We start from the raw sequence: 23,301 nt of genomic DNA, 5'->3' as shown, positions 1-23,301 counted from the left end.
CAGTTTTGCTTGCAAATAGTTGGGGTCACGTTAGTGGGTTCTGTCTGGTGGAATGGAGATGGAGACAGAAGTAATATACATGACTTTTAGGCATAGCCTTAAACCCCCCGCACTTTTTCTTTCCCTTTCATGTTCACCATAAAGGTCACTAATTGAAGATGGTGACATCAAGATATGGGATAATCCTAGATCCTTGAGTTGCTACTTGAAGTAGACACTCCCAGGAGAGCTTCCCAACAAGCACTGAATGTGCTGTGAGACATACATCTCTATTATGTTAACTCACAGATTTAGAGGGTATCACTGCTGCTAGTTGTACTTATCTTGAGTAATGGAGAAATTGCTTCATTGAAAAAAGGTATTGCCTTTTCAAAAGCGTCAACTATGTGGCACTGGCTTAATGATCATGTGGTGGGCAACAAGGAAGCTGATAGGAGAAGGCTTGGAATGTCAATCTATGTTATTCAGTGACAAAAATATTGCTGGCAAAAATTTTGAGGCAGAGCATGAGCCTCATGAACCAGCAACCCTAGGGGAAGGGTTTATTAAACCTTAGTATTGTGGGTCAGTTGTAATTGGCTATGCTGGTCAAGACAGTACAAGAAAGAGATTAGCTCAGGAAAGATTTAGCTGGTTTATAAGAAATAAAAGAAAATATAATCCAGAAGTTTAGAGCCTTGACGATTTAGGGAACTGTACTTCTTCTAGATTCCAGGCAGTGAGCAATGGGATTAAGTCTTCAAATGTTGAAGGCTAGTTAAATTTCCCAATTAAATGAAACAACTCTTAGCAAAGCTTATAGTAATGGTGTAGCCACTGTTTCTAGTGCAAGAGAAAGGCATGGGGAAAGGCAAGCAAAGAAATAAAGAACAATTGAGAGCTTTGTCAAAGAAAGCACTTTGTGTGGCAATGAGAGGTCTGAAGCCATCCAAGTTTTTGAAGTAATTGTACTGTGAAATAAACCATAATCCCTGACTGAAAAAGCCTTTCACTGTTTAAACCTTAAAACAAACCTTGGCTTTCAATTTTCCCACAAGCAGGAGGCAAACTTTGAAGGTTATATTGGCCTCCTTCAGGCATGGCAAAGTCACTTCTTGGGGTCCCACCTAGAGCTGTCTGGCTTGCATTAGGCTATGATATGAGTGAGAAATAAACCTTTATTGGGGTAAGTTACTCAGTTTTAGGGATTGTCTGTATAATAGGTAGCTTTATTTTTCATTTCTTAATAAAAATTTTTATAAACAAGATAAAATTAAAATACTTATCATTACAATAAATTGGGAAAGGATATCTGGAATGAAAAATAGTCTTGGAGGAAGGTTAATGTTTTTAGCTAACTTTTGGCTTTGATTAAGTTAACTAATGGAGAGTTAATTTACGCTGTAATTTCTGCAGCCACGACCTCCTGGGCTCAAGTCATCCTCCCACCTCAGCCTCCCAAATAGCTGAGACTACAGGCATGTGCCATCATGCCCAGCTAATTTCTTTTCTTTTCTTTTTTAAATTTTAATTAAATTAATTAATTAATTAATTTTTGAGATGGAGTTTTGCTCTTGTTGCCCAGGCTGGAGTGCAATGGTGCGATCTCAGCTCACTGCAACCTCCGCCTCCCGGATTCAAGCAATTCTCCTTCCTCAGCCTCCCAAGTAGCTGGGATTACAAGTATGCACCATCACACCGGGCTAATTCTGTATTTTTGGTAGAGATGGGTCTTCTCCATGTTGGTCAGGCTGGTCTCGAACTCCCGACCTCAGGTGATCCGCCTCCCTGCGCCTCCCAAATTGCTGGGATTACAGGCATTAGCCACTGCCCCTGGCCTTCTTTTTACTTTTTTAAATGAGATGGAGTCTCGCTCTGTTGACCAGGCTGGAGTGCAGTGGCATGATCTCAGCTCACTGCAACCTCTGTCTCTGGGATTCAAGCAATTCTCGTGCCTCATCCTCCTGAGTAGCTGGGATTACAGGCATGCGCCACCACACCCAGCTAATTTATATATTTTTAGTAGAGATGGGGTTTCCTCCTGTTGGCCAGGCTGGTCTCCAACTCCTGTCCTTAAGCAATCCTCCCACCTTGGCCTCCCAAAATTCTGAGATTACAGGCGTGAGCCACCCCACCCAGCCCTCTTGGCTTTAAAAAAAAAAATTGGCATAACCTTGGAACCTTGATACCAACACCTGGCAAGGACAATGAAAGTCAGGAAAATTATAGATCAAATATTACTCATCGATGTGGATAAAAAAAATCTTAAGCAAATTTTTAGCAAACTAAATCTTCCAATGTATTAAAAAATGCATCAGGATCAAGCTAGGTTTAAGCTGGGAATGTAAAGTTGATTTAACATTAGAAAATCAATTAATATAATTCACCACTTTAACAGATTAAAGGAGAAAATACATGATTATCTCAATACATGTAGAATAATTGTCTGATAAAATTAAACATCCATTCATGATAAATATTCTTGATAAAAGAGAACTTCCTAAACTGATAAAGGTTTCTTATCTTTAAAAAAAGCCTGCCACAACTGTTAGAGGTGGTGAAATACTGAAAGGATTCTTTTTGGGATTAGAAAATTGATAAAGATACTTGTTATTAACACTTCTTTTCAACAGCGTACCAGATGTCCTAACTAGCACAGTGATCTAGTAAAAAGAACCTAATGGCATAAGGATTAGAAAAGAAGAAATTAGGCTGGGCGTGGTGGCTCATGCCTGTAATCCCAGCACTTTAGGATGCCAAGGCAGGCAGATCGTGAGGTCAGGAGATGGAGACCATCCTGGCTAACACGGTGAAACCCTGTCTCTACTAAAAATACAAAAAATTAGCCGGGCATGGTGGTGGGCGCCTGTAGTTCCAGCTACTTGGGAGGCTGAGGCAGGAGAATGGTGTGAACCCGGGAGGTGGAGCTGGCAGTGAGCTGAGATCACGCCACTGCACTCTAGCCTGGGTGACAGAGCAAGACTCCGTCTCAAAAAAAAAAAAAAAAAAAAGAAAAGAAAAGAAGAAATTAAGCTCATTATTTCACATGATGTGATTATGTTAGAAAATTTAAAACATTGTATAGATAAATTATTAGAATTAATAAGAGACATTTCTGGATATAAAAATGTTAAATATCAAAATGCTAGCCAAAAATGCCAGAAAAGAACATTTAAAAAGATATGCAAGATCCTATGGAGAAAATTATAAAAACCTCATGGAAACATTTTTAAACTTTATTGAAAGACTGGTATAGAGAGCATACTATCTTCATAGATCAGAAAACCGAATTATGTAAAGATTATAAGTCTTCCCAAATTGACCTATCAATTATAGCAGTCCCTAATGGGAAAAACAATAGCAGTTTTGTGTGTATGTGGGTATGTAACTTGGCAAGATAATTCTAAAGTGAATATAAAAGTGTGCAGGCCAAGATATTCTTGAAGTAAATTAGGTGGATTACTTGATTTACAGACACAGATATATTTAAAGCTGCCATAATTAAGACTGATATTGGTGCCAGGATAGACCAATGGACTAATGGCGCAAATGGAGCAAGGCTTTAAGTGATGGGAGGAGAAGCAATGGTATTTTGGGAGAGAAGGAAGACAGACTTTTTATTTCTTCCTTTTTCCCTCCTCCCTCCTCTCTTTCTTTCCTTCTTTCAATCAATCAACAGGTGTTTATTGAGTTCCTATGTATGTGCTGGGCCTTGTGCTAGGCCCTTGGGATAAAATGGTAGACAAGAGACTCTGGTTTTTGCCTCATGGGATAGCAGGACAATTGTAAATGCCAGGTTAATTTGATGAGGGAATCCAACTTTAGATAGTGTGGTTGGGGAGGTCCCCTCTAAGGAGGTGACAAGTGCATTGAACACAGAGGTTGAGAATAAGTGAGCTAAGTGAAGACTAAAGGAAAAGCATTCCAGGCACAGTGAAAAAACTTCAAAGGCCCATAGCCAAGAAGTTCTCTGTTATGTGTGAAGAAGAGAGAGTAGGCCTTTCTGGCTGGAGCAAAGTGGGCAAGACGGAGACTGGCGAACTGGCAGGTCCTGATTATGCAGAACTTTGTACACCATCATGAGGAGTCTGGATTTTATTCTCAGAGCAATGGGAAACCAGTGAAGTTATTTGTAACAGATGTAGGTACTAACATAAGATGTTGGTAATAGGGAAACTCTCTCTGTGTGTGTGTGTGTGTGTGTGTGTGTGTGCGTGTGTTGTGGGATTGATGGTATATGAAAGCTTTCTGTTCAATCTGCTCCAGTTTTCTGAAAACCGAAAACTGTCCTGAAAATAAAGTCTACTAATTAAAACCAGGAAACTGACCAGCTGGCGGTGATTTTTCTCCAGCATTTCTCACAGCTCAGGTGCAGGCAAGGTGGAGAGAAATATTTGACTTAGACTCTCCAGTGAGGTTTTGCCAAACACAAAAATGCAAAGAGGCAGAGGGAAAAGGTGATTGAGTTTGTTTTCAAGGGCATAATAATACTGGTGGGCTGTGAAATCTAAGCCAGGTCGTGAGAGAAGTGGAATAGATCCCAAGAAAGTGTGTAGTTGGTGGGTGTAGTTAGGGAATTGTGCACTGATCAGCATGTTAAATCAGCGAGGTGGGGACAGGGCAGCATTCCCCTGCAGAATCCTGTAGGGGCAGATTGTGAAGTAAACTTGCCTATTTTTGGTTGTTTGGGACTTTAGACTGTGGGATCAGAACAAAAGTAGCACATAGACCTTAAAACACTAAGCTTCTGCTTCCCCAAGTGTAGCAGAAATGTTAATATTTTATTAGAAAACTAACTGTGGGCCTGCCAGGGTATGGGGGTGTGATATCTTGCTCTCTTGACGATTGTGCATAGGTACCTTATATTGACCATTAGCTTAGGGGCCTGCCTCTTGATATCACTTTCTAGATACCTAGAGAAATCTGTCCTTCTAAAAATGTGATTTAATTCTGACCTTCTAAGATTTTCAAGTTATGGATAAAGAGTCCTACAGGCCTACTCTACCCTTCTCCTCCCTGGGATGGTGACAGCACCATCAGCTTAGGCAGATGCCATCAACCAGCGTTTCATGGCACAGCTGTGTCTCAGGACATGCTTTATTTGGTCTTTAGAGTGTTTTAAAAAATTGGATTAGTAGCCAATATTAAAGACATTTGCACAAAAGTCTGGATTTCTGACTTTTTATGGAAAATTAGTAACTCTGACAGTAATGGACAGGCCATAGCCCGTCCCTCCCTCCCTCCCTCCCTCCCTGTCTCTCTTCCTCCCTCCCTTCCTTCCTCTCTTTCTTCTTTCTTTTCTTTCTTTCTCTTTCTCTTTCTTTCTTTCTTTTTCTTTCTTTCTCTTTTTTTCTTTCTCTCTCTCTCTTGCTCTCTTTCTTTCATCTGTCTTTCTCTCACTTTTTCTATCTTTATTTCTCTCTCTCTCTGTCTCCTTTCTTTTTTGAGACAGGTTCTTACTCTGTCTCCCAGGCTGGAGTGCAGTGGCATGATCATGGTGCACTGCAGCCTCCACCTCCCTGGTCTCAGGTGATCCTCCCACCTCAGTCTTCTGAGTAACTGGGACAACAGATGCGCACCACCATGCCTGGCTAATTTTTTCATTTTTTGTAGAGATGGGGTTTCACCATGTTGCCCTTGAACTCCTGGGCTCAAGCGATCTTCCTGTCTCGGCCTCCCAAAGTACTAGGATTACAGGTGTGAGCCATTGCACCTGGCCTGAGATGGTCACATTGATTTCTATGTAAATATCCCTCCCTGGAGTTGTGCACTGCTTTGGGTCTGCCTAGGTGAAATGGAGTCATCTTTGCCTGTCTACCTGAGGCAAATCCAGTGCCCAAATCTCTTCCATGCCTGGCTCTACGTCACTGCACATGGGCATTTGAGTTTGCCACCCCTAATCCAGGTACACCAAGTTTAGGGGCTCAGCACTGTCTCACTGGCCCCTGTGATAGGGTCCCAAGTAGATCTATCCTAGTGTCTCGTTGCCTCCTGAACCATGCACCCCCTTCAACCTCTGGATGCCCAACACTTATCAGGACCTTGGGGAGATTGCTGGATACTCCCCTTTGTTTTGTCACCTCTCTCCAAGGCTAGATGCAGGGCTCCCAGTTAATACTGAGAGATTCCTGAGAGCAGGCAGCCTGCACTAACAAGCCATGACATTTCTTCAGGCCTCTTTCCTATTCCCAAGAGTCAGTGAGATGCCAAGCTTCCTCCAGATGGCCTGGAGACCTAGTGACCCGACACTCCTGGGAATCTGACAGGTTTGGCTGACAAACGTGGCTCTGATAAAAGTGGGTGGCCTGTGGCACTTCTCCTGTAGAGGGCGTCCTGGAGCTGAGTTTAGAGAAGAGCCGTCATTGCATGTGAGTGAGACTAATGGGAGGCAGGTTGAAGGTGCTTGAGACATTGGGGCTGTGATTTCGGGCACCAAGGAATCAGAGAATGACTTCCTTGAGGCTGGAAGGAGCTGGGGCTCTGGAGTCAGACAACCTGGATTTGAGATCCAGGTCTGAGGCTTATTCGCTTGCTTGGCAGATGGGAGACTTTGGGGTTGTCATGGAACCAATTCTTTTTGCTCACCCACCCATGAGGATCTTAAAAACGACTATCTCTCAGGGTTGTTGTGAGCATAAAATGAGGTACTTTTTTCCAAGTGTCCAGTGCTATGCCTGACACATTGTAAGTGCTCAGTAGTATTAGCTGCTATGATTATTGCTGTTATTGTTATTTGATAAGAGACGAGGACAGTGCTTGGAAGTCCTCTCTTGGTGCAGATGAGGAAACCAAGGCCCAGAAAGGAGAAGGCATGTCCCCGCTCTGAGTCAGCAAAAAGCTGGGACCACAGTCCCGAGTCTCCAGTCGTCCAAGAGTCAGACCCTGCTCCCTCCCACAAGGACAGGAGAGGAAGGGGGAGCTGGCTGGTGCAGTCCCCAGAGCACAGTGTTTTCCCTGAGTCTGGGTGGGAGTTTATCCAAGCCATAAAGAGAAAAACATTACCAAGCGGAAGCTCCGCAGCACAGACAGGCTTCCCTTCTTGGCCACGCCCAGCTCTAGCAGACTCACAGTGACGATGATGCAGTCAAAGATATTCCACTTCTTCTGGAAATAATAGTATGGGTCGAAGGCAATGATTTTGAAGACCATTTCAGCAGTAAAAAATATGGTAAAGACCTAGGAGTGGAAACAAGTTTTCATCACAGTGGGATCTGTGGAGTCAGAGGCAATGATAAAAATGGCAGCAAGAAAATGTCTTATTTACAAAATAGAAAATCCTCTTGTTTTGTTCAGTTGCTGTGTTATCTGTGCGCTCCTGAGGATTGGCCAGGGGAACAGTCAATGTGACAGAATGGAGACATTTCTGCACCTTTCTCAGGGGCTGTGCATGCTGCAGTTTTTCTATGTGACTGGTGGTGGGAGTGGAGTAAGCGGATAGTCTTTAAGATCATTATTATAATATCATTTTGTCAGTGAAGAGTCAGTCTGGTTCAGTAGTTAAAAAGCGTGGGTTGTGGGACATCATAGACCTGAATTAAAATCCCAGCTCAGACATTTCCTAGCTTATGTAAGCTTGGACAAATAATGCATCCTCCCTGTACCTCAATTTCCTCATCTGTATGATGGGCATAAAATGAGCCAATGCATGTGCAGTTCTTAACAAAGGGCCTGGCAGACAGTAGTTCATTCATAAATAACAGTGACTAGTAAGAACAATGATTCATTGTCTCTAAGATTCTTTTAGGCTCTGTGTGTCTCTAATTGCCTTAAATAGGACAGAATTCTGACACTGAGAGAGGTCAGAACCAGGCTCGGGTAACACAACAACCAGCAGGGAAGGGAGACAGAGAAGGAGGAAAGCAAAGACCAGGGTCAGGTGCTTTTCCTTCATATCTTTTTATCTGAGCCCCTTACCAGCCTGAGAAACAGACAATGCATCTTCTTATGGAGAAGAAAACAGGTTGAGAGTTTAAGTGACTTTCTCATGCCACAAGACTGATTCAAAGAGTATCTATTGAGTGCCCCTTGTAGGCAAGTCAGTATGGTGTGGTGGAGGGTAGGGTTGAGGTCTTGTGTCTTCCAGAGACCTGGGTCCACCCTGGTTCCACCCTCATCAGCTATACAATCTTGGGCAGGATACTTAAACTCTCTGAGTCAGTGCTCTCTTTTGTCATGTGAGGGTGACAATAACCTCATAATGTTGTTGTGACACTGGAATAACATTCATAAAGCACCTGACTCATTGCAGGCACCAAACACATGACTTTCTTGCTTTAAAAAAATGGCGCTTTCCTCTGACTCTGTGGGAAAGGCCTTTTCTCTCTCTTGCTTCTACTTTTCTAACTGTAGAATGAGGGCGTGGGCTCAAATGTCTATTCCATAAGGCCCTCTGTGGTCTTAGGCTGACTTCTTGGAAATAAGCATTCTCTTCTCTTTCCATTTTTCCTTTTCATATCAACTTTAGGATGTGACCTCAGCCTAGGTGCTGCCAAAACGTGAGGCATGCTGATTCTACCATGTTCCAGAACCTACTGCAGCCCCTTTCACAGCCCTGGATTATGGCGGAGGGAGTGGTTTCTAGGGACAAGTAGTCACATTTCCTCTGGGCCTTCACCCTCCACCTAAGTCTGCAGCCTATAAGAAGCTGGACCCCAAAGCCAAACAGTTCTGGTGAATCCAGTAGGTCACCTCCAGCTTGGTAGACCCTGCTGCGGACATGAAGGCAAGACGCTGACCCTTTCTAGCTTCTGCCTATCATGTGTGCATGTGTTTGAACACACACACACACACACATGCAGGTCTTGTGAGGTGGCTTAATTAAGGGGTTAAGAAAAGTGGGCTTGGGAGCCGGTCTGTTTGGGTTCAAATTCTGATGTGGCCACTAAACTCAACTCTATGATCTTGGGAAGATTATTTAACCTTTTGCATCTCCATTTTTCCATCTGGGAAAGGGAATAACAAGAGTGCCTCCCGTATGGGGTTGTTGTGAAAATAAAATGAGATAATCCATGAGAAGCATCTGAGTATTATTACTATTCCTGTGGGTGGGGCAAGGTTGGAGCAGTTGTTCTTCCTCTGAGTCAGATACTTTATTCAGTATATAGTGAAATCCAGTATGGATTGTATCTTGTTAAGAGTAAATAATACTAACAAGTGATGGAGGAAAATTTAAAGTAGCATCATGTCTAAACTAGATGCCAAAGAAAAGTTCCGACTTCCTGATGCTTTTGTTACAACAGCAACCTTGTTTCCATGTTTCCTCCCTTCCACTGTCTTCCCCTTCCCTCCCCAACTCTTTTTCTCCTTAAGTGACAGCATTGAAAATCGTGGCTACTGTTAATTGCAGTCATAAAAGTAATTACATTGGAAGGAAATGGACAAGTCCAAAGATTGTCTTTAGATAAAAAAGTGACATTTATCCTCATTTCAAGGTAGAGGCAACTGAGATCCAGAAAATTCAAGTAGTTGTCCTATGTTTTGTAAAGGGCAACTAGCTGCCTCTGGCTCCAGGCTCTCTTGGTTCATTTTCCTGTGCTTGTTCATCCCAAAGCCATTCCCACCAGCTCAGCCTGGGTCCTCCCACACTTGACCTCCTGAACCCAGTGTCCACATGTCTCCCCTACTGTTGCTCTGCTCTCAGCTAACTGGCTCAACACACTAACCAATAAGGGCATGCCCCACCCCACCCGAACCACACCCTGCCACCATCCCCACCCTGCCCCGGCCACACCACTGAGGGCAGTACCAGCCAGAGCACTCACAATGTTGCCTATCTGGAGCATGGCTTCGAAGGTAGGGCTCATGCCATGGTGCTCCATGGCCATGAAGATCGTGTTCACCACGATGCACAAGGTGATGGTGAGCTCTGCAAAGGGATCCGTCACAAGCCCAAAGAGAATTGTCTTGAGCTTCATCCACATGGGGCAGCAATCCCAGATCAGATACTTCTGAGCCAAGCTGGTCAAGCAGGGTGGGCACTTCTGTTCAGACTCCTCGAGTTCTGCATTACAGGTGTGGTCAATGACAGCTGTTAGCCATGTGTCACCTTGGACCCCAATTCTGCAGTCATCCTCTAGACCTTGTTGTTACTAATAAGTACCGCCTCCAACATTTTGACTTCAGCCCTCTCTCTGTCTCTGGTGTTCATTTCCTATATTTTGAACTCCTTTAGTCCTACAACTCCAATTAATGTCTGCCCCATCCAGTCCTTTAAACTGCTGACATTACACATTTTTACTGCCCATCACCTATATCATGTCCTTACTTCTCAATTTACTCAGCTTAGATTTCACATCCATCTCTCTAACTACTCCCTTGCAGACACCCTCAATTGTTTTGACCCTCTCCTCCTTCATTGCACTTGCCTGGCAAACCCTGAACTGTGAATAGACCCAATTTGTAGACTACTCTGTACTTGCACCCAACCAGCTAGACCTGGCTGGAAAAAATACACAACTATGCTTACCGACCCTCCTAGAGATCTGTGAGCCCCAGTCTTGCCCTGCCCAGAAATCTGGCTGTGTTTCTATATTATATTCCACTCCTTCAGTCTTCTAGATGACTGTTTCTCACTTCCTCTTCCCCCCTCTAACCTCCAGCTCTTCTTTCTACTTACTCTCTGTTGATGAGCTCCCTTTTATTTCACTCAGAATATAGACTAGCTCACAAAAGAACTTCCCCTTCTTCCTACCACTAAATCTCTGGCATATCTGCAAGTCCACCCGGTATTCTGTCTTTGTGCCCTACACAGTGCGTGGGTGGCTCTACCCCTCCCACTTGTGCCGGGCCCTTTCCTTTCCCACCGATTCAAGGCCTGCATCATCCAGACCCGTCTCCCTTCCAGACCATTCCCATGAGCAGGTAAACATGCTTTAATTACCTCGCAGCTTTGATAAAGTCTCTCTGGACCCCATGCTCTCTTTCATTACTGCTTCTTTAACAATAAAATTCCTTGTAAGAGTTTTCTACACTTAACCTTCTACACCTCCTTACCTCTTTTTTTCTCTGCAGCCCCTGGAATCTGACTTTAACTGCTTCCAAATTCAAATAATTGATTTCTTGATCTCATCTTACCCTTATAACATTTGACAGAATTTATATTGTTCTCTTTGAAACCAGTGTTCATTTGGCTCTGGGGACTGCATCATCTCTTGCTTTTTCTCCCATATTTCTCCACTTCTTTTCACTTTCTGTTTTTGTCTCCCTTTTCTTTCCTGCTTGTAAATGTTGAATAACTTAAGCATTCTCACCTTAGCTTCTCTATGTTTTTGAATCTCATAGCCCTAAAAAACCATCTCTATGCCAAGTCCCACCAAATTATGTGTCCAATTTCTGATCCCTTCCTGAACACTTGGCTCATCTCTCTACCTGCCTCCATTAAATCTCCATGTGGATGTGTAACTGTGTCCACCTCGATGGAGGGCAATTTCTTAGCTTTAAGTTTATCTATAAATTCCTCGGCAAGACATGCATCTTGAACAGATATCAGCCTATGTGGGCAAAGAAAGAGGATGTCCATTGTTTATAATAATAATGGAAAACAACAACTGATAAAGCATAATACATTATGAAAAAGAATGAGGCAGATTTATTTGTGGTAATGTAGAAAAATATATATGTGTAATGTGTGTATGTACATGCATGTGCTTATATATGCATAGAACATTGCTTGAAGAATATAAGATAAACTGGAGTGGGAGGGGGGTGCACCAGGAGTCTGGGGAGCAGGAAGGGTCTATAGTGGGAAGGAGACATAGTTGTCATTGCATACACATTTGCAGTGTTTAGATTTTTTTTTTTACTATATGCACTTGAAAAATGAGTTTAGAGAAATAACGGTGTGCCCCCAAATTTTGCTAACAGTGCTTTTTCCTGATAATTTAAAAATGTGTATGTAGTCAAGATTTATCAGTAGTATTTTTATTTGTTTTCTTGCATGTATGCCTTACATATGAAGCTTTTCTCACTGCAAGACTTGGAAAATACCTTCTCCATGTTTTTTTCTTTCTTTTGTAGTTTCACTTTTTTCACTTAAAACTTTGGTGCATTTGAAATTTATTTTGGGTATAGAGTAAGATATTGATGTGGTTTATTTTTTCCTGTCTCTGATTATTTATATCAACATTACTTATTGAATAATTTTTCATTTTCCCAAGATTTGAAATGTCATTTTTGTCATGTTATTACCATTTATGTTCATGTGTTTTCATATACACATGTCCATTTCTCTTCCACAGATCAGACTATTTATTTTCACTGTCATGCTGTTTTAATCACTGACTGTGGGTTTTAGAAACTACAGATGTCAAAACTGGCAAAGCATAGTTCTCTAAAGAAGTTGGCACATCCTGGGACCAAAATCAACAATCCCTGTTTGGAACAAAAGCAAGAACTTCCCTGGACCTATTTTGGCACTAAAAAGAAGCACAGGAAGTAGTGATGAATGAGGACACTTTAGATGTGCCATTTTGGCAGGAAGCAGCCACCTGTGAGGCATGATGGGAAAAGAGAGGCATCTTTGTAAACAGCCTTGACATTGCTGAACTTGATTGATTGCAGAGACACAGAGGCTAAAAGTATCTACTTGCCAGCTTAAAACATGACCATGGCCCCACCTCAAAAGGATCTCCTATATAAAATTGATAACAGAAAGAACTTTCCTCCCTTTATCCTGTTACGCTTAAAGAGGTCCCCCTGCTCCTGTTAACACCAGTGTCTCCACTGTGCATTCTCTCCTACCACTGCAGGAGTCTGTTGAATATTCTCTTTCTTCCCTTAATCTTCAGTCTCTCTTATTCTCTCAGATCCTTCCCATTAGCATGCAAATATTCTCAAAACAAACAAACAAACAAACAAAAACTCCCCCAAACACAAAAACCAAAAAGTCTTCTTTCAATTCTACCTACTCCCTAGTGCCATCTTACTATCTCCTCTTCCTCCCAGGCAAACTTCTTGAAAAAATTGTCTGCACCCCATATCTCCATTTCTTCACCTCTCACCTGCTCTTTAAGCCCCTTCAATATGACCTCTGCCTACCCTTTTACTCCATTAATCTTCTTTTGCTTAGATTACCAAAGACATCCATGTGACTAAAGCCCCTGGACCTTTTCATGTTTCATTTTACCTGACCTTTCCACAGCATTGCCTCTGTTGGCCTTTCTATTCTTTCTGAAGAAATTTTTACTCTTGGCTCTGCATTATATTCTTCTAGATCTTTTCCTATTTCTGTACCTTCCTTTTCAGTCTCCTCTGCTGGGTCCATCTCTTCTGCTTAACCACTAAACATTTAGTTTGTTAGAACTGTGTCTGAGGCCTTCTTCTCTTCTTACTTCAACCCTTCTGTGTTAACTTATCCACTTGCGTCTTTTCAAAATTACCACTAACATCCGAACTGCTTTCATATATATATATATATATATATAGGCCATCTTTGTCATCTAAGTTCTAGACCCATATATCCTAAAGTCAACTTCCTACTGGACACCCCTACCTAGATGCTCCAAGGGCACCTGAAACCCAATATATCCCAGACTCAACTCATAATCTTCTTTCATCTTTCCCCAGTAAAGCCCACTTCTTCCCCTAAAATGCTCCCTTTATGAGTTATTGTATCAGCATATCTTAAGGCGCTTATACCAGAACCATATGCATCATCAAGTCCTGAATCTTATGCCCCTTAGATGGCTCTCATATCCTTCCATTTCCCATCAGCCCCACTGTCACTACCCTAGAGTTCAAGCACCGCCATCTTGTACTTGGTTTCCTCCTAACTGGTTTCCCTGCCAACATACTTCCCCTCTTAATTTCATTATCTACAAGTATCCAGAGTAACTTTTATAAAATGCAAATGTAACTTCCCTGCCTCCAATCCTTTAATAGCACCTGACTCCTCTTAGCATGAAATCCCATATCCTTAATGCAGTCTAGGAGGTTCTTGGGATCTGGCCCCAACTCATCCCTCTAGCCTTATTTTGAGTTCTCCTGGTTCTCTAGGTTACAGCTACATTAGGCTTTTTCATTCCTTCAAATGTTATTCTCTCTTCTGCTTTGCAGTCCTTTCAGCCTGGGATAATTCCCTGGCTCCAGGCAAACCTTACCATATTTCACTTAGTATCCTGCACTTCCTTTTTAAGGCACTCACCACTCCAGTAAGCTCACTTCTGTGATCCAGCTTCTGGAATTCTGGTTTGGACAACAGTGAAATCTCAGCCTGCATGCCAAGCATAGATGGTTCACATGCTTTGAGTTCAGTGAATTGTCAAACTCCTATTGGTTTGGGCCAAACTTTCTTAAGCACAATCCCTCTTAAAGAGGTGGCCTTTGTAAATCCTATTATGACTCTGGCAGCATGAAGCATCCTTCAGGTGTCTCATGTGTGTAATGAATATAACATCCAACCAGAGAAGACGATGTGCCCTATGCTCAGAAAACTTTGACCTCTTTGATTTAACCTAAGGTTTCCTCTCCTCAGATTTTCTTTAAAACATCATTTTTTCTCTGGCCTTTCTTACTCTACTGTCACAGCATCTTCCTTGAGGGGAAGTCTACCCTACCCCAACATATTTGACTATTACTTATTTTCTTCCTTTTTATCAGTTCATACTGTTATACATTAGCATCACTCCCCCCGCCAACCACCCAAATATCACCTTTGTGCATGCACTTGTCTTCTGGGTAATGGAGGTCAGGCTGTGAGTAAAACAAGACACATCTCCGCCCTCATAGATTTTACAACCTAGTGAATCATAATAGCCAAATGTGATGAGTATTTACTACATGCCAGTCACGGTTCTAAGCATTTTGCTTGACCTGACTCATTTAATCCTCACAAAACTCTACAAGATATTCTCACTACTTTACAGGCTAAAAATCTGAGGCACAGAAAAGTTACTGAAGCTCCAAGGTCACACTGTGTACCATAAGTGGAAGAGCTAGGATGCAAACCCAAGCAGCTGGGCTCCAGAGCAGTGTTCTAACTACCACCCTCTGTTGCCTCTCATTCATTCATCCCATGACCTTCTTTTGTCTTACCTACACTGGGATGTGTTTGGGACACGCATTTTGCTTATTGCTATCTCATTCTTGCAGAATGCATTGTACTTGCTATTTGTGTCGGCGAACTTTCTCCTCAGGTTCTTACATAGCTGATTCCTTTATTTAATTCAAATTTCTGTTCTTCTTGGAGAGAATTTTCCATCTCCTTTCCTACTTTATTTTTTCTCTTACTTCTTATATCTGAATATCTATTCATGTTCATCTTTCATGTCCCCTTCCCTGCTAGGATGTAGATTCCATGAGCACAAGCTTATATCAGTTCACCACTGAATCCCAGCACCTAGAGCAATGCCACACACACAACAGGGGCTCAACAAATGCTTGTTGATAAGAGAATAAATGAAAGAAGAGAGAAGGAGGAAGCTTAACAGTTTTCGAGAATAAATGAAAAAACAAACTGTTTGTATTCAATGTTTGCTGTTTGATGACTAATTGCAAAACAAAAACCAAAACAAACAAACAAAAACCAAGAAACCTATCTGGCCAAGAAAAAAATTGTGGGAATAGCAGCTTGGTCAAATTCTATGCCATGAAAAGTGTTAGAAGTGCAGACTCTATTACAATGAATGGTGATATTAAATAATTATCAATGAGAAAAAATAATATAAGACAGTCTGTACACATTGTTGTTGAGAAATGAGTACACATTTCTCAAAGCGCAAACTCAGGTATGCAAGAAATGTAACTTAGTTGAATTCAATTTATGCTTCAGGTCCTCACCATGGGAACTGTCTCTTGTTAAGTGAATGTTGGGTACTATTTCAATATCTGAGTCTGTGTCTGAGTTTTGTAGGGCTCAAACCTGGTGGAGAGTTGGGCTGGTCCTTTGTCATTGCTAAGCGTATTTTGCCTGAGTTGTAGCTCCCATCTGGTCCCTGGTGGGAGAGTCCATGAAGATGGCTCTTCTCTCTCTAGTTTCCATCTGTGGGTCTCACTCATCTTTTTCCATAGCCTTCACTGGGGGCTAAGTCATCATCCAGCTCCTCTCTGCCATTCTGGAGCCACAGGGCTCTCTCTGAGGCTGCTTCAGGCCTTCTCTAACCTAAGGTTGACCTAAGCTAAGGTTGCCTTTCCCCAGATTTTCTTAAAAACTTCTTTGTTTCTCCTGCCTTTCTTACTCTACTCTCACAGTATCTTCCTTGAGCAGAAGTCCATCCTACCCCAAGATACCTGACGATTCCTTATTTTCTTCCTTTTTATCAGTTTACACCACTATAAATTAGCATCACCCCCCAGATATCACCTTTGTTAATGCACTGCTCTTCTAGGTAATGGAGATCCAGCTGTGAGCAAAACAGATACATCTCTGCATATCTGGTAAATTACTGGCTAGTTCTACTCTACAGTTTCTGTGCATGTGAATCTCTCTCTAAGGCTTGCCACCTCTGGCTTTACCTAGAAAGTAAGGCACACATTGGCTCTGTTTTGAAATCCCTTAAACATTTTTTTGGTTTCTATTGCTCACCACTTCTTCCCCTCAAATTAGGATTCAGCCTAGGGCTGGGAGGAAAACACACAGGACTCCTTCTCAGGAGCACACCAGCACTCAAGCTCCCTTACAACTCCTCCAGCCTAGGTCAGTTTAATTTGTCTAGGGGAGTAAGATAACTGGAAATGACTAAGGTTGCATTCTCCATGCCCTAAGGCAAAAAAAGGCTGGATTAGAACAGACCTCCTGCTCAGGGTTAGGGGGATGCAATCACGCTCTATGGCAAAGTGTGTGGATAGGTGGCCATGACCATTGCCACTCTCTTCCTCTACCCCTTGGCTTGGAACTTAGACACATTGCTGGGGAGACTGAGTGGATTCCCACTTGATTGGTAGAATTCTAAATTAACAAGGACTTAGTTAAATTGACTGATTAATGGATTTAAATTGTCTTCCAATATTCAGCATAATGGGGGCTTGAACAAGAAATTAAATTACAACTGTGTAAGTTACAACCATGAAAAATATAATTTTGAAACCATTAAAAGGATAATTTTGCCATGTTGGAAAATTAAAGATGGTTACATTTCTTGTACACTGGAGAGCTGGCCTGAAATTCTCTGATGCCTGCCAGATCACTTTTAAAAATCTAGTTTTGTGATGCATGCAAAGCAGATGCTAATTTGAACAAGAGATGAGCTAGGATCTTTTACTTATCAAATTATTTTGTTTTTGAAAAATTATGCATATAAAAAAACCACATTGATAAAAGATGGTGGGACCTAAGACATAAGAAGGAGGAGTATTAAGAATTCCAGTACACAGAGATGGACGCTTTGACAGGAGTTAGAGACATTGCTTCTGCTGCTCACATGGGAATTCATCATGGCACAGTGGATGAACAATGCAATGAGCAGCACTTACCCTCAAGGACGGAGGTTATGATACTGACAACACTCATTGCCCTTTGGGCTCGGAAAGGTTCATCTAAGTATTCTGCTGACAAGAAAGTCTTCTTTTGTCCTGCATCGAATGCCTGCTGAGACACAAACAAAGTCAGGACACTCCCTTAACCTGACATCTTCATGGCAAAGTTGGATCATTCAGCCTCTTATTGGCCAATCTCATATATAGTCATATGTCACTTAATGATAGAGATATGTTCTGACAAATACATCATTAGGTGATTTCATCATTCTGTGAATATCCTACATTGTATTTACACAAACAAACGCTATAGCCTTCTATACATCTAGGCTAAATAGTGTGGCCTATTGCTCCTAGGCTACAAATCTGTACAGCATGTTATTGCTGAATACTGTAAGTATAAACAGTTAATAAACATAAAGAAAGTTTATAAAGTTTCCAACCATGAGGACTAAGCAAATGATACTAGTAGTCACTATTTATTGTTATCTGTCAGACATGTATAAAAATGTAGGCACTTTATTATTTCATTTAACCCTCCAGCTATTTAGAAACCTTTTTACAAGGGGAGACAAGGAGGCTTGGATAATTTAAAGGACTTGCTAAAGGTGACTCAGGTGGTAACTGGCACAGTTGGGACAAAAATACAGGTCCATACTAAACAGAAGGGCCTAAAGAGTCAATCTTTCACTAGCCTGGTAATTTAACTAGAATGAATCAAGGTCAGAATATCTAGACACACGATAATCTCAGGAACAGAGAAAGGAGGGTGGGGGCCCATCACAAGAGAGGCATAAATGCCTTCAATGAGGCATTTTCTAGAGTGCTAATGCACTCCCAGGGAGCCCTGCAGGCTGCCTTTGACTTTAAGGCTCTGTTTTGGTGATTCCGTTTGCCCTGGAGACCTACTCTCTACCTTCTCTGCTCTCTCTGTTCCTGAGGAGGGAGACCTGTACAAAATGCATTACCCTTACCCTCTGGTTCTGGCCAGGTTTGGTTAATGGGACACATAGGCAGGACATTCAAGGACAGAAGGAGAGACAAGTCAGGTATTTTCCCCTGGCTTCTTCTCTCCTGTGCTATGGCTGAGTAGCAGAGCTGTGATCCTCTACTAAGATCACAAGTTCTGCCAGGCAGCCTCTCTGACACATGAGGGCAGCTGCTGCTGTAGTCTAATTCTGGTCCTTTCCTTCATCCCTTCAGCCTAGGCATGTAACAGCTTCCCCCGTTACTATTTTCTAGGTGCCTCACTGTCGCTTATTCATTCCCTAAGCCCAGCCTACACCTCTGTATATACTTTACTAAACTCTATTAGCCCATCGGAGTGGTCCATCTGTTTCTTGCTGGGACTCTGAATCACGTGACATTGAGTCAGAGACTGAGCTAAAGCAACTCTGTAAGACTTATCTGTATCAGTGGAACCATATATTGGTCTCTTTACAATTCTGTCTGCAAATTGCTCTGTATCCCTGGCTAGCCAGAGAGGGCAAACGAAAAACACAAGAAACATCATTACTGAAACTGGAGGGGAGAGCTCACATTAACTCACAGCTCCCAATCCAATGAGGAATCCCTGACTTGCCATTACACTCTGCGATTATTCTATTAAAGAGTGCTGGCCAGTTAGTCACTGTTGCCTAATTTGTTCATTTTGGCAAATTATTTCTTCTGTGAGTAAAGCAAGGAATACTGTGCTTCTATTCAGATCTGTCCTAAGAAACTTCCTGAATTTCTCTGGGTTCCATTTGCCCAGCCTAGAGGAGTTTGCATAGAGCCATAAGAAGGAAGAGAAGGGTCCTTCAGTTTTTCTCATACCTGTCCAGCAAGAAAGCAGGCCTATCACTGAGGCAGTGATGTTGAGTGGGGACAGAGAAGCACTGATAAGAAATGCGGGGTCAAATGGAATATAATTTGTATCACTACTGCAGAATAAACCAGGAAACCTGTTTGACCTCAGGCCAACTCAATCTCTCTCTCTCTGGGTCTCATCTTCTATGTCTGTAAAAAAGGAGTAGAATGGGGAGGCACTGGACAGGATGATGGCTAAAGATCCCTTCCATTGGTGATACTCAGGCTTCTTGGTCCAAGGCTTCTAGCTGGAATACAGCCTGGGGGAGTCTGAAGCATTCACAAACTCACCGAGACATCGACAGCTCCAGGGGCAAGCTCACTAGTGGGTGGCGGTTGGTGTTCATCTTCTCCATGCCTGGAGTCAGGATTGCTGGGTTGAGGAAGAGGGCTTCTAGGGAAGGGGCCTTGCTGGCCAGCACCCCCACCCAGCAGCAGGGAGCCCCAATGGCTTTCGTGGTCTCCAGGAAAGACTCCATCATCTGTGACTCCCTCAGGGAGTGAGGTATCTCGGCCAGGGGACCAGAAATGGAACACGCTGCCATGACTAGCCCGGCGTTTTCCAGAGGTGAGGCCTAGAAAAGACTGGGCATTGCCCCAAAGGAGCAAGAAGGCTGGAAACTGGTCCTCTGGCAAATCTAGAGCCCGACACTTCCCTCTACCTACTCCCATTTCCCTGCCCCTATCTTTATGACCTTTCAGTCGCTAAGTAAAGGCACAAATCTAAGGGGTATTCTAGGTATGCATGCTGAGGGAAAAAGAAAAAAGGAGATTCTAGACAAACTTGGGGAAAGACCAGGAGAGAGGAGAGATTACAGGGTGCCGATGCTCAGCAAATAGGTTATCATGGCCAGGAACATGTCAGAGGAAACCTTGTCACCTGGATAGTTCAGTTGATTGCCAATCTTTGGCCACAGGGCTAGACAAAGCTGTCCTAAGTTCTCTTTTCCACATGCAAAGTTGTGACCTAAGGAGGCTACTATGAACACCAGTACTGGAACATACTTGGTAAGTGGTTGTTGAATGAATGAGTGCACTTCATTGTCTGAAAATTAGGTTGTACAATTCATTAGATCCCATCTGTATGAGTGTGAGAGTTTGTGTTGCAAAGAAGGAGACAAGAGCTGTATGGTGCAATGAGTTTCTAGGATCCCTCGAGGCTTGAACAGTCAACAATAGAGAGATTGAAGAAAGGGTTGCAGCCTAATTTCCTGGAAGAATAATGTAATTCCTCCAAATCGATAAACATTTCCCATCAAAATCTTCCACTGAGGGAACTGTGTGGCTTAAAGTTGCCAGAGAAAAGAGCTAATTCATAAACCCAGAGCCCTCAGAGAATTAGTGTGCTGGGTTAGGTAGTTCCCATGACCATAGTGAAACTTGACCATAACAAACCATCATTTCTGTCCTCAGGTGGTCTATACTATGTACAAAATCTAAACATTGACTTCATACTGAACTCTGATCATACTGATTTATTCCACTCACCTTCCTTAATTCCTTTTAATTACTAAGCTACTAAAGTGGAGAATCTTGCCAATTGGGGTTCTCCTTACTAATCCCCTTATCTTACAGAACTGAAGTTTCCTCTCGATAAATTGAAGCCTGATCCTGTTTAGCAACGATTATTAAAAGCCCAGTATTATAAATAGAGTACTCTCTGCCTGTAATACATGCCCAAGGACTATAGAACTCATAAAATGCAAAAATCCTTCCAATTTTTGAAGCAAATGAGAAAAATTGGCACATCCATATTAAGGAAGGGAATACTACATTATTTGCACTTGAGCACCAAGCAAACCAATGAAGAAACTGAGAAGAAAATTTTGGGTGCATATTTCACAGCAGTGTCTCCTTGGCCACGAGTTATTTTAGAATTAAGCTTTTTGACAAATGGTGGGCAATGTCTTCTGAGTATAAGCATTAGAATTGCTTTAAAATTCATCCTCTAACGAGACCAACTGGTCTGTGATTTTCCACAAAAACCCTCTTGGGTCTCTCCTATATATTCCTCTATTTAATTTCTATTGGTTATAAAATGACTTTATATAAAAACTGCATTAGGTCTATTTACCAGATGAATGTACCTGGGAAAAGAGGGAGAGGATGCCTTCCTGAGTGGGCTCCAATCAATCAGTTAGCATTAAAGAAGTACTCAAATGGTGCCTCCCTGTCTTTGCACATATTTGTTGTTCTTTCTTCTGGGAAAATACTCCTCCCCAAACTCTCTCAAGTCTTCAATTACTAGAAGAATCCCTACATGCTATTTATTGTTGACCCCAATTATGCCTTCCTCCAGGAAGCCTTTTCTGATACCTATCCAGCCCCATAAGAGTGGATGTTTCTTCCTTGATTCTCAAAACACCATGTATGTGTCTCTAATACGCTATTTAACACATAGCTGTGTTAATATCTGCCTCCTCCACCCAAATGGAAATCCTTGGGGAAAAGAACATGTTCTAGTCATCTCTTTATACCAAGCACCTAGTATTGTTGAATGAACAAGTTACAACTCCTCTTTTTTCCCTTTGAAAGTAAGCATCACTGGAGAGACAAGCACACATACCAATTATTGGACATCCAAGTGCTAATCTGTGTGGGGCTGACAGAATGGGGGAAATTAAAGCCCAATTCAGTGTCATTGACATTTCCATGGAAGCTGTGATTCATCCTGTTCTGTGATTGACTGAACTGTGCCCCATGTATGCCAGGTGCTGCTCAAAAGAGGCAAAGCAAGAAAGAGGAGGGCACAGATGCAGATAAATGCTGAAGTGTGGGTGTGTCATGAGGTTGGTGTGCATGCAAGTGTGTCTGTGTTTGTATATGCACACATAAATCTGAGGGTTGGAGAGATGGTATTGCAAAAAAGTAAAACATCCTTCGGCTTAGCACAGGAAAAGAGACTGAGAGGGAAGTGAGAGGTATAAAGCATAAAAAATAGCCATGTTGATCCCCTTTTCCCCACTGTTAGTGTGGAGCCACCCTCCCATACAGGCGATATTATCTGTCAGACCTATAGAAAAGGCATATTTGGGGTAAAAGGACTTTCAAGGGGCAGGAAGGTGGTGGGAGGAAGCATGGTGAGGAAAGTTGCAGTGCAAATTTTAGAGTGGGAGGCAGAAAGTTATTATGGGGGGAAGAGAATTGCTACAGGGTCTGAGGTGAGGTGCTGAAGCCATTCCCAGGCTGGATTGTGTCACAGAGATGGGTGCTGGGACCTTTTCTGATAACAACAGGTGACAGCTTGAATTGCAGGGCCTTAGGAAGGAGGTCAGAAATTATACCCAATAATTATGTAAAATTGTGATGTGTCAATTAAAAAAAAAAAAAACTAAGTAAAAAATAAAAACCACCTCGACGCATCAGAAAAAAAAAAAGGTGCATGAAGGATCTCAGCACCATGGACAGGGATCCTTGAGCTCTAGAACTGCAGACCAGAGCCTCAGAAGGAAGCTGACCTTTGATGTCCACAGACACCTTAAGATCGGCATGTTCAGTATGGGCTTCCCATCTTTCCTACAAACCTGGGTTCTTCCTCCAGTGTCCTCATCTTGGAATCCTCACCCATTTGATTGCCCAATCCTGAAACCTGGGAGTCAAATTGGACTCCCCTTTCCTTTTTCTACAGTCCACAATCCCAATCTTGTTGATCCCCTCCCCTAAAGTGTCCTTATAATTCACCACTTTTCCCCATCTATAACTACACTTTCCTAGTTTAAGACACAATTTTGGAGGGGTGTCTGGATCCTTTTAAGCTCTATGCCTCCAGCTCTTTCTCTGCCACACACTTCTTCCCACTCCAGCCCATTGTCTATGGCAGCTGCAATGGTAGGTAATCTTTAGAGCACAAACCTGAGCCTCTTACCATCCTGCGCTGGTTGTAAGGATCAGAGCGGGGTGATTTGTTGTCTTCTGTGGAACCCTCTGACACTGTTGGCTTTAATCTATGCCTTCTCTCACTGGCATTTTTGGAGTTTAAAGGTGATCCATTGTGGGAGTGGAGAGAGGTTGTGTCAATCCCTAGCGCTGCTAGCACCTGTGAAGAGAGAACAGCAGGTGTAGCCA

At 42.5% G+C, this 23,301-nt stretch overlaps 1 protein-coding gene across 3 annotated transcripts in view; it reads right to left on the bottom strand.

The window, feature by feature from the left end:
• The window catches only part of SCN10A (sodium voltage-gated channel alpha subunit 10), a 95,942-nt gene that overhangs the window by 34,530 nt on the left and 38,111 nt on the right, over window positions 1-23,301 (bottom strand). For 2 of the 3 annotated variants that reach the window (XM_009239198.4, XM_024244789.3), the window contains exons 10-14: window positions 23,102-23,272; window positions 19,528-19,821; window positions 17,386-17,497; window positions 9,741-9,979; window positions 6,982-7,155 (exon numbers count right to left, since the gene is read on the bottom strand). In XM_009239198.4, the coding sequence (XP_009237473.2) occupies window positions 6,982-7,155; window positions 9,741-9,979; window positions 17,386-17,497; window positions 19,528-19,821; window positions 23,102-23,272 (990 nt within the window). The remainder of the gene's footprint in view (window positions 1-6,981; window positions 7,156-9,740; window positions 9,980-17,385; window positions 17,498-19,527; window positions 19,822-23,101; window positions 23,273-23,301) is intronic. The other variant, XM_024244790.3, reaches the window with a different exon arrangement.

The sequence above is a fragment of the Pongo abelii genome, chromosome 2, assembly GCF_028885655.2.
Source record: "Pongo abelii isolate AG06213 chromosome 2, NHGRI_mPonAbe1-v2.0_pri, whole genome shotgun sequence".
In the NCBI taxonomy this organism is placed as follows: domain Eukaryota; kingdom Metazoa; phylum Chordata; class Mammalia; order Primates; family Hominidae; genus Pongo; species Pongo abelii.
The sequence above is the reverse complement of the archived record's forward strand: the minus strand, read 5'-3'. Positions and strand labels throughout refer to the sequence as shown.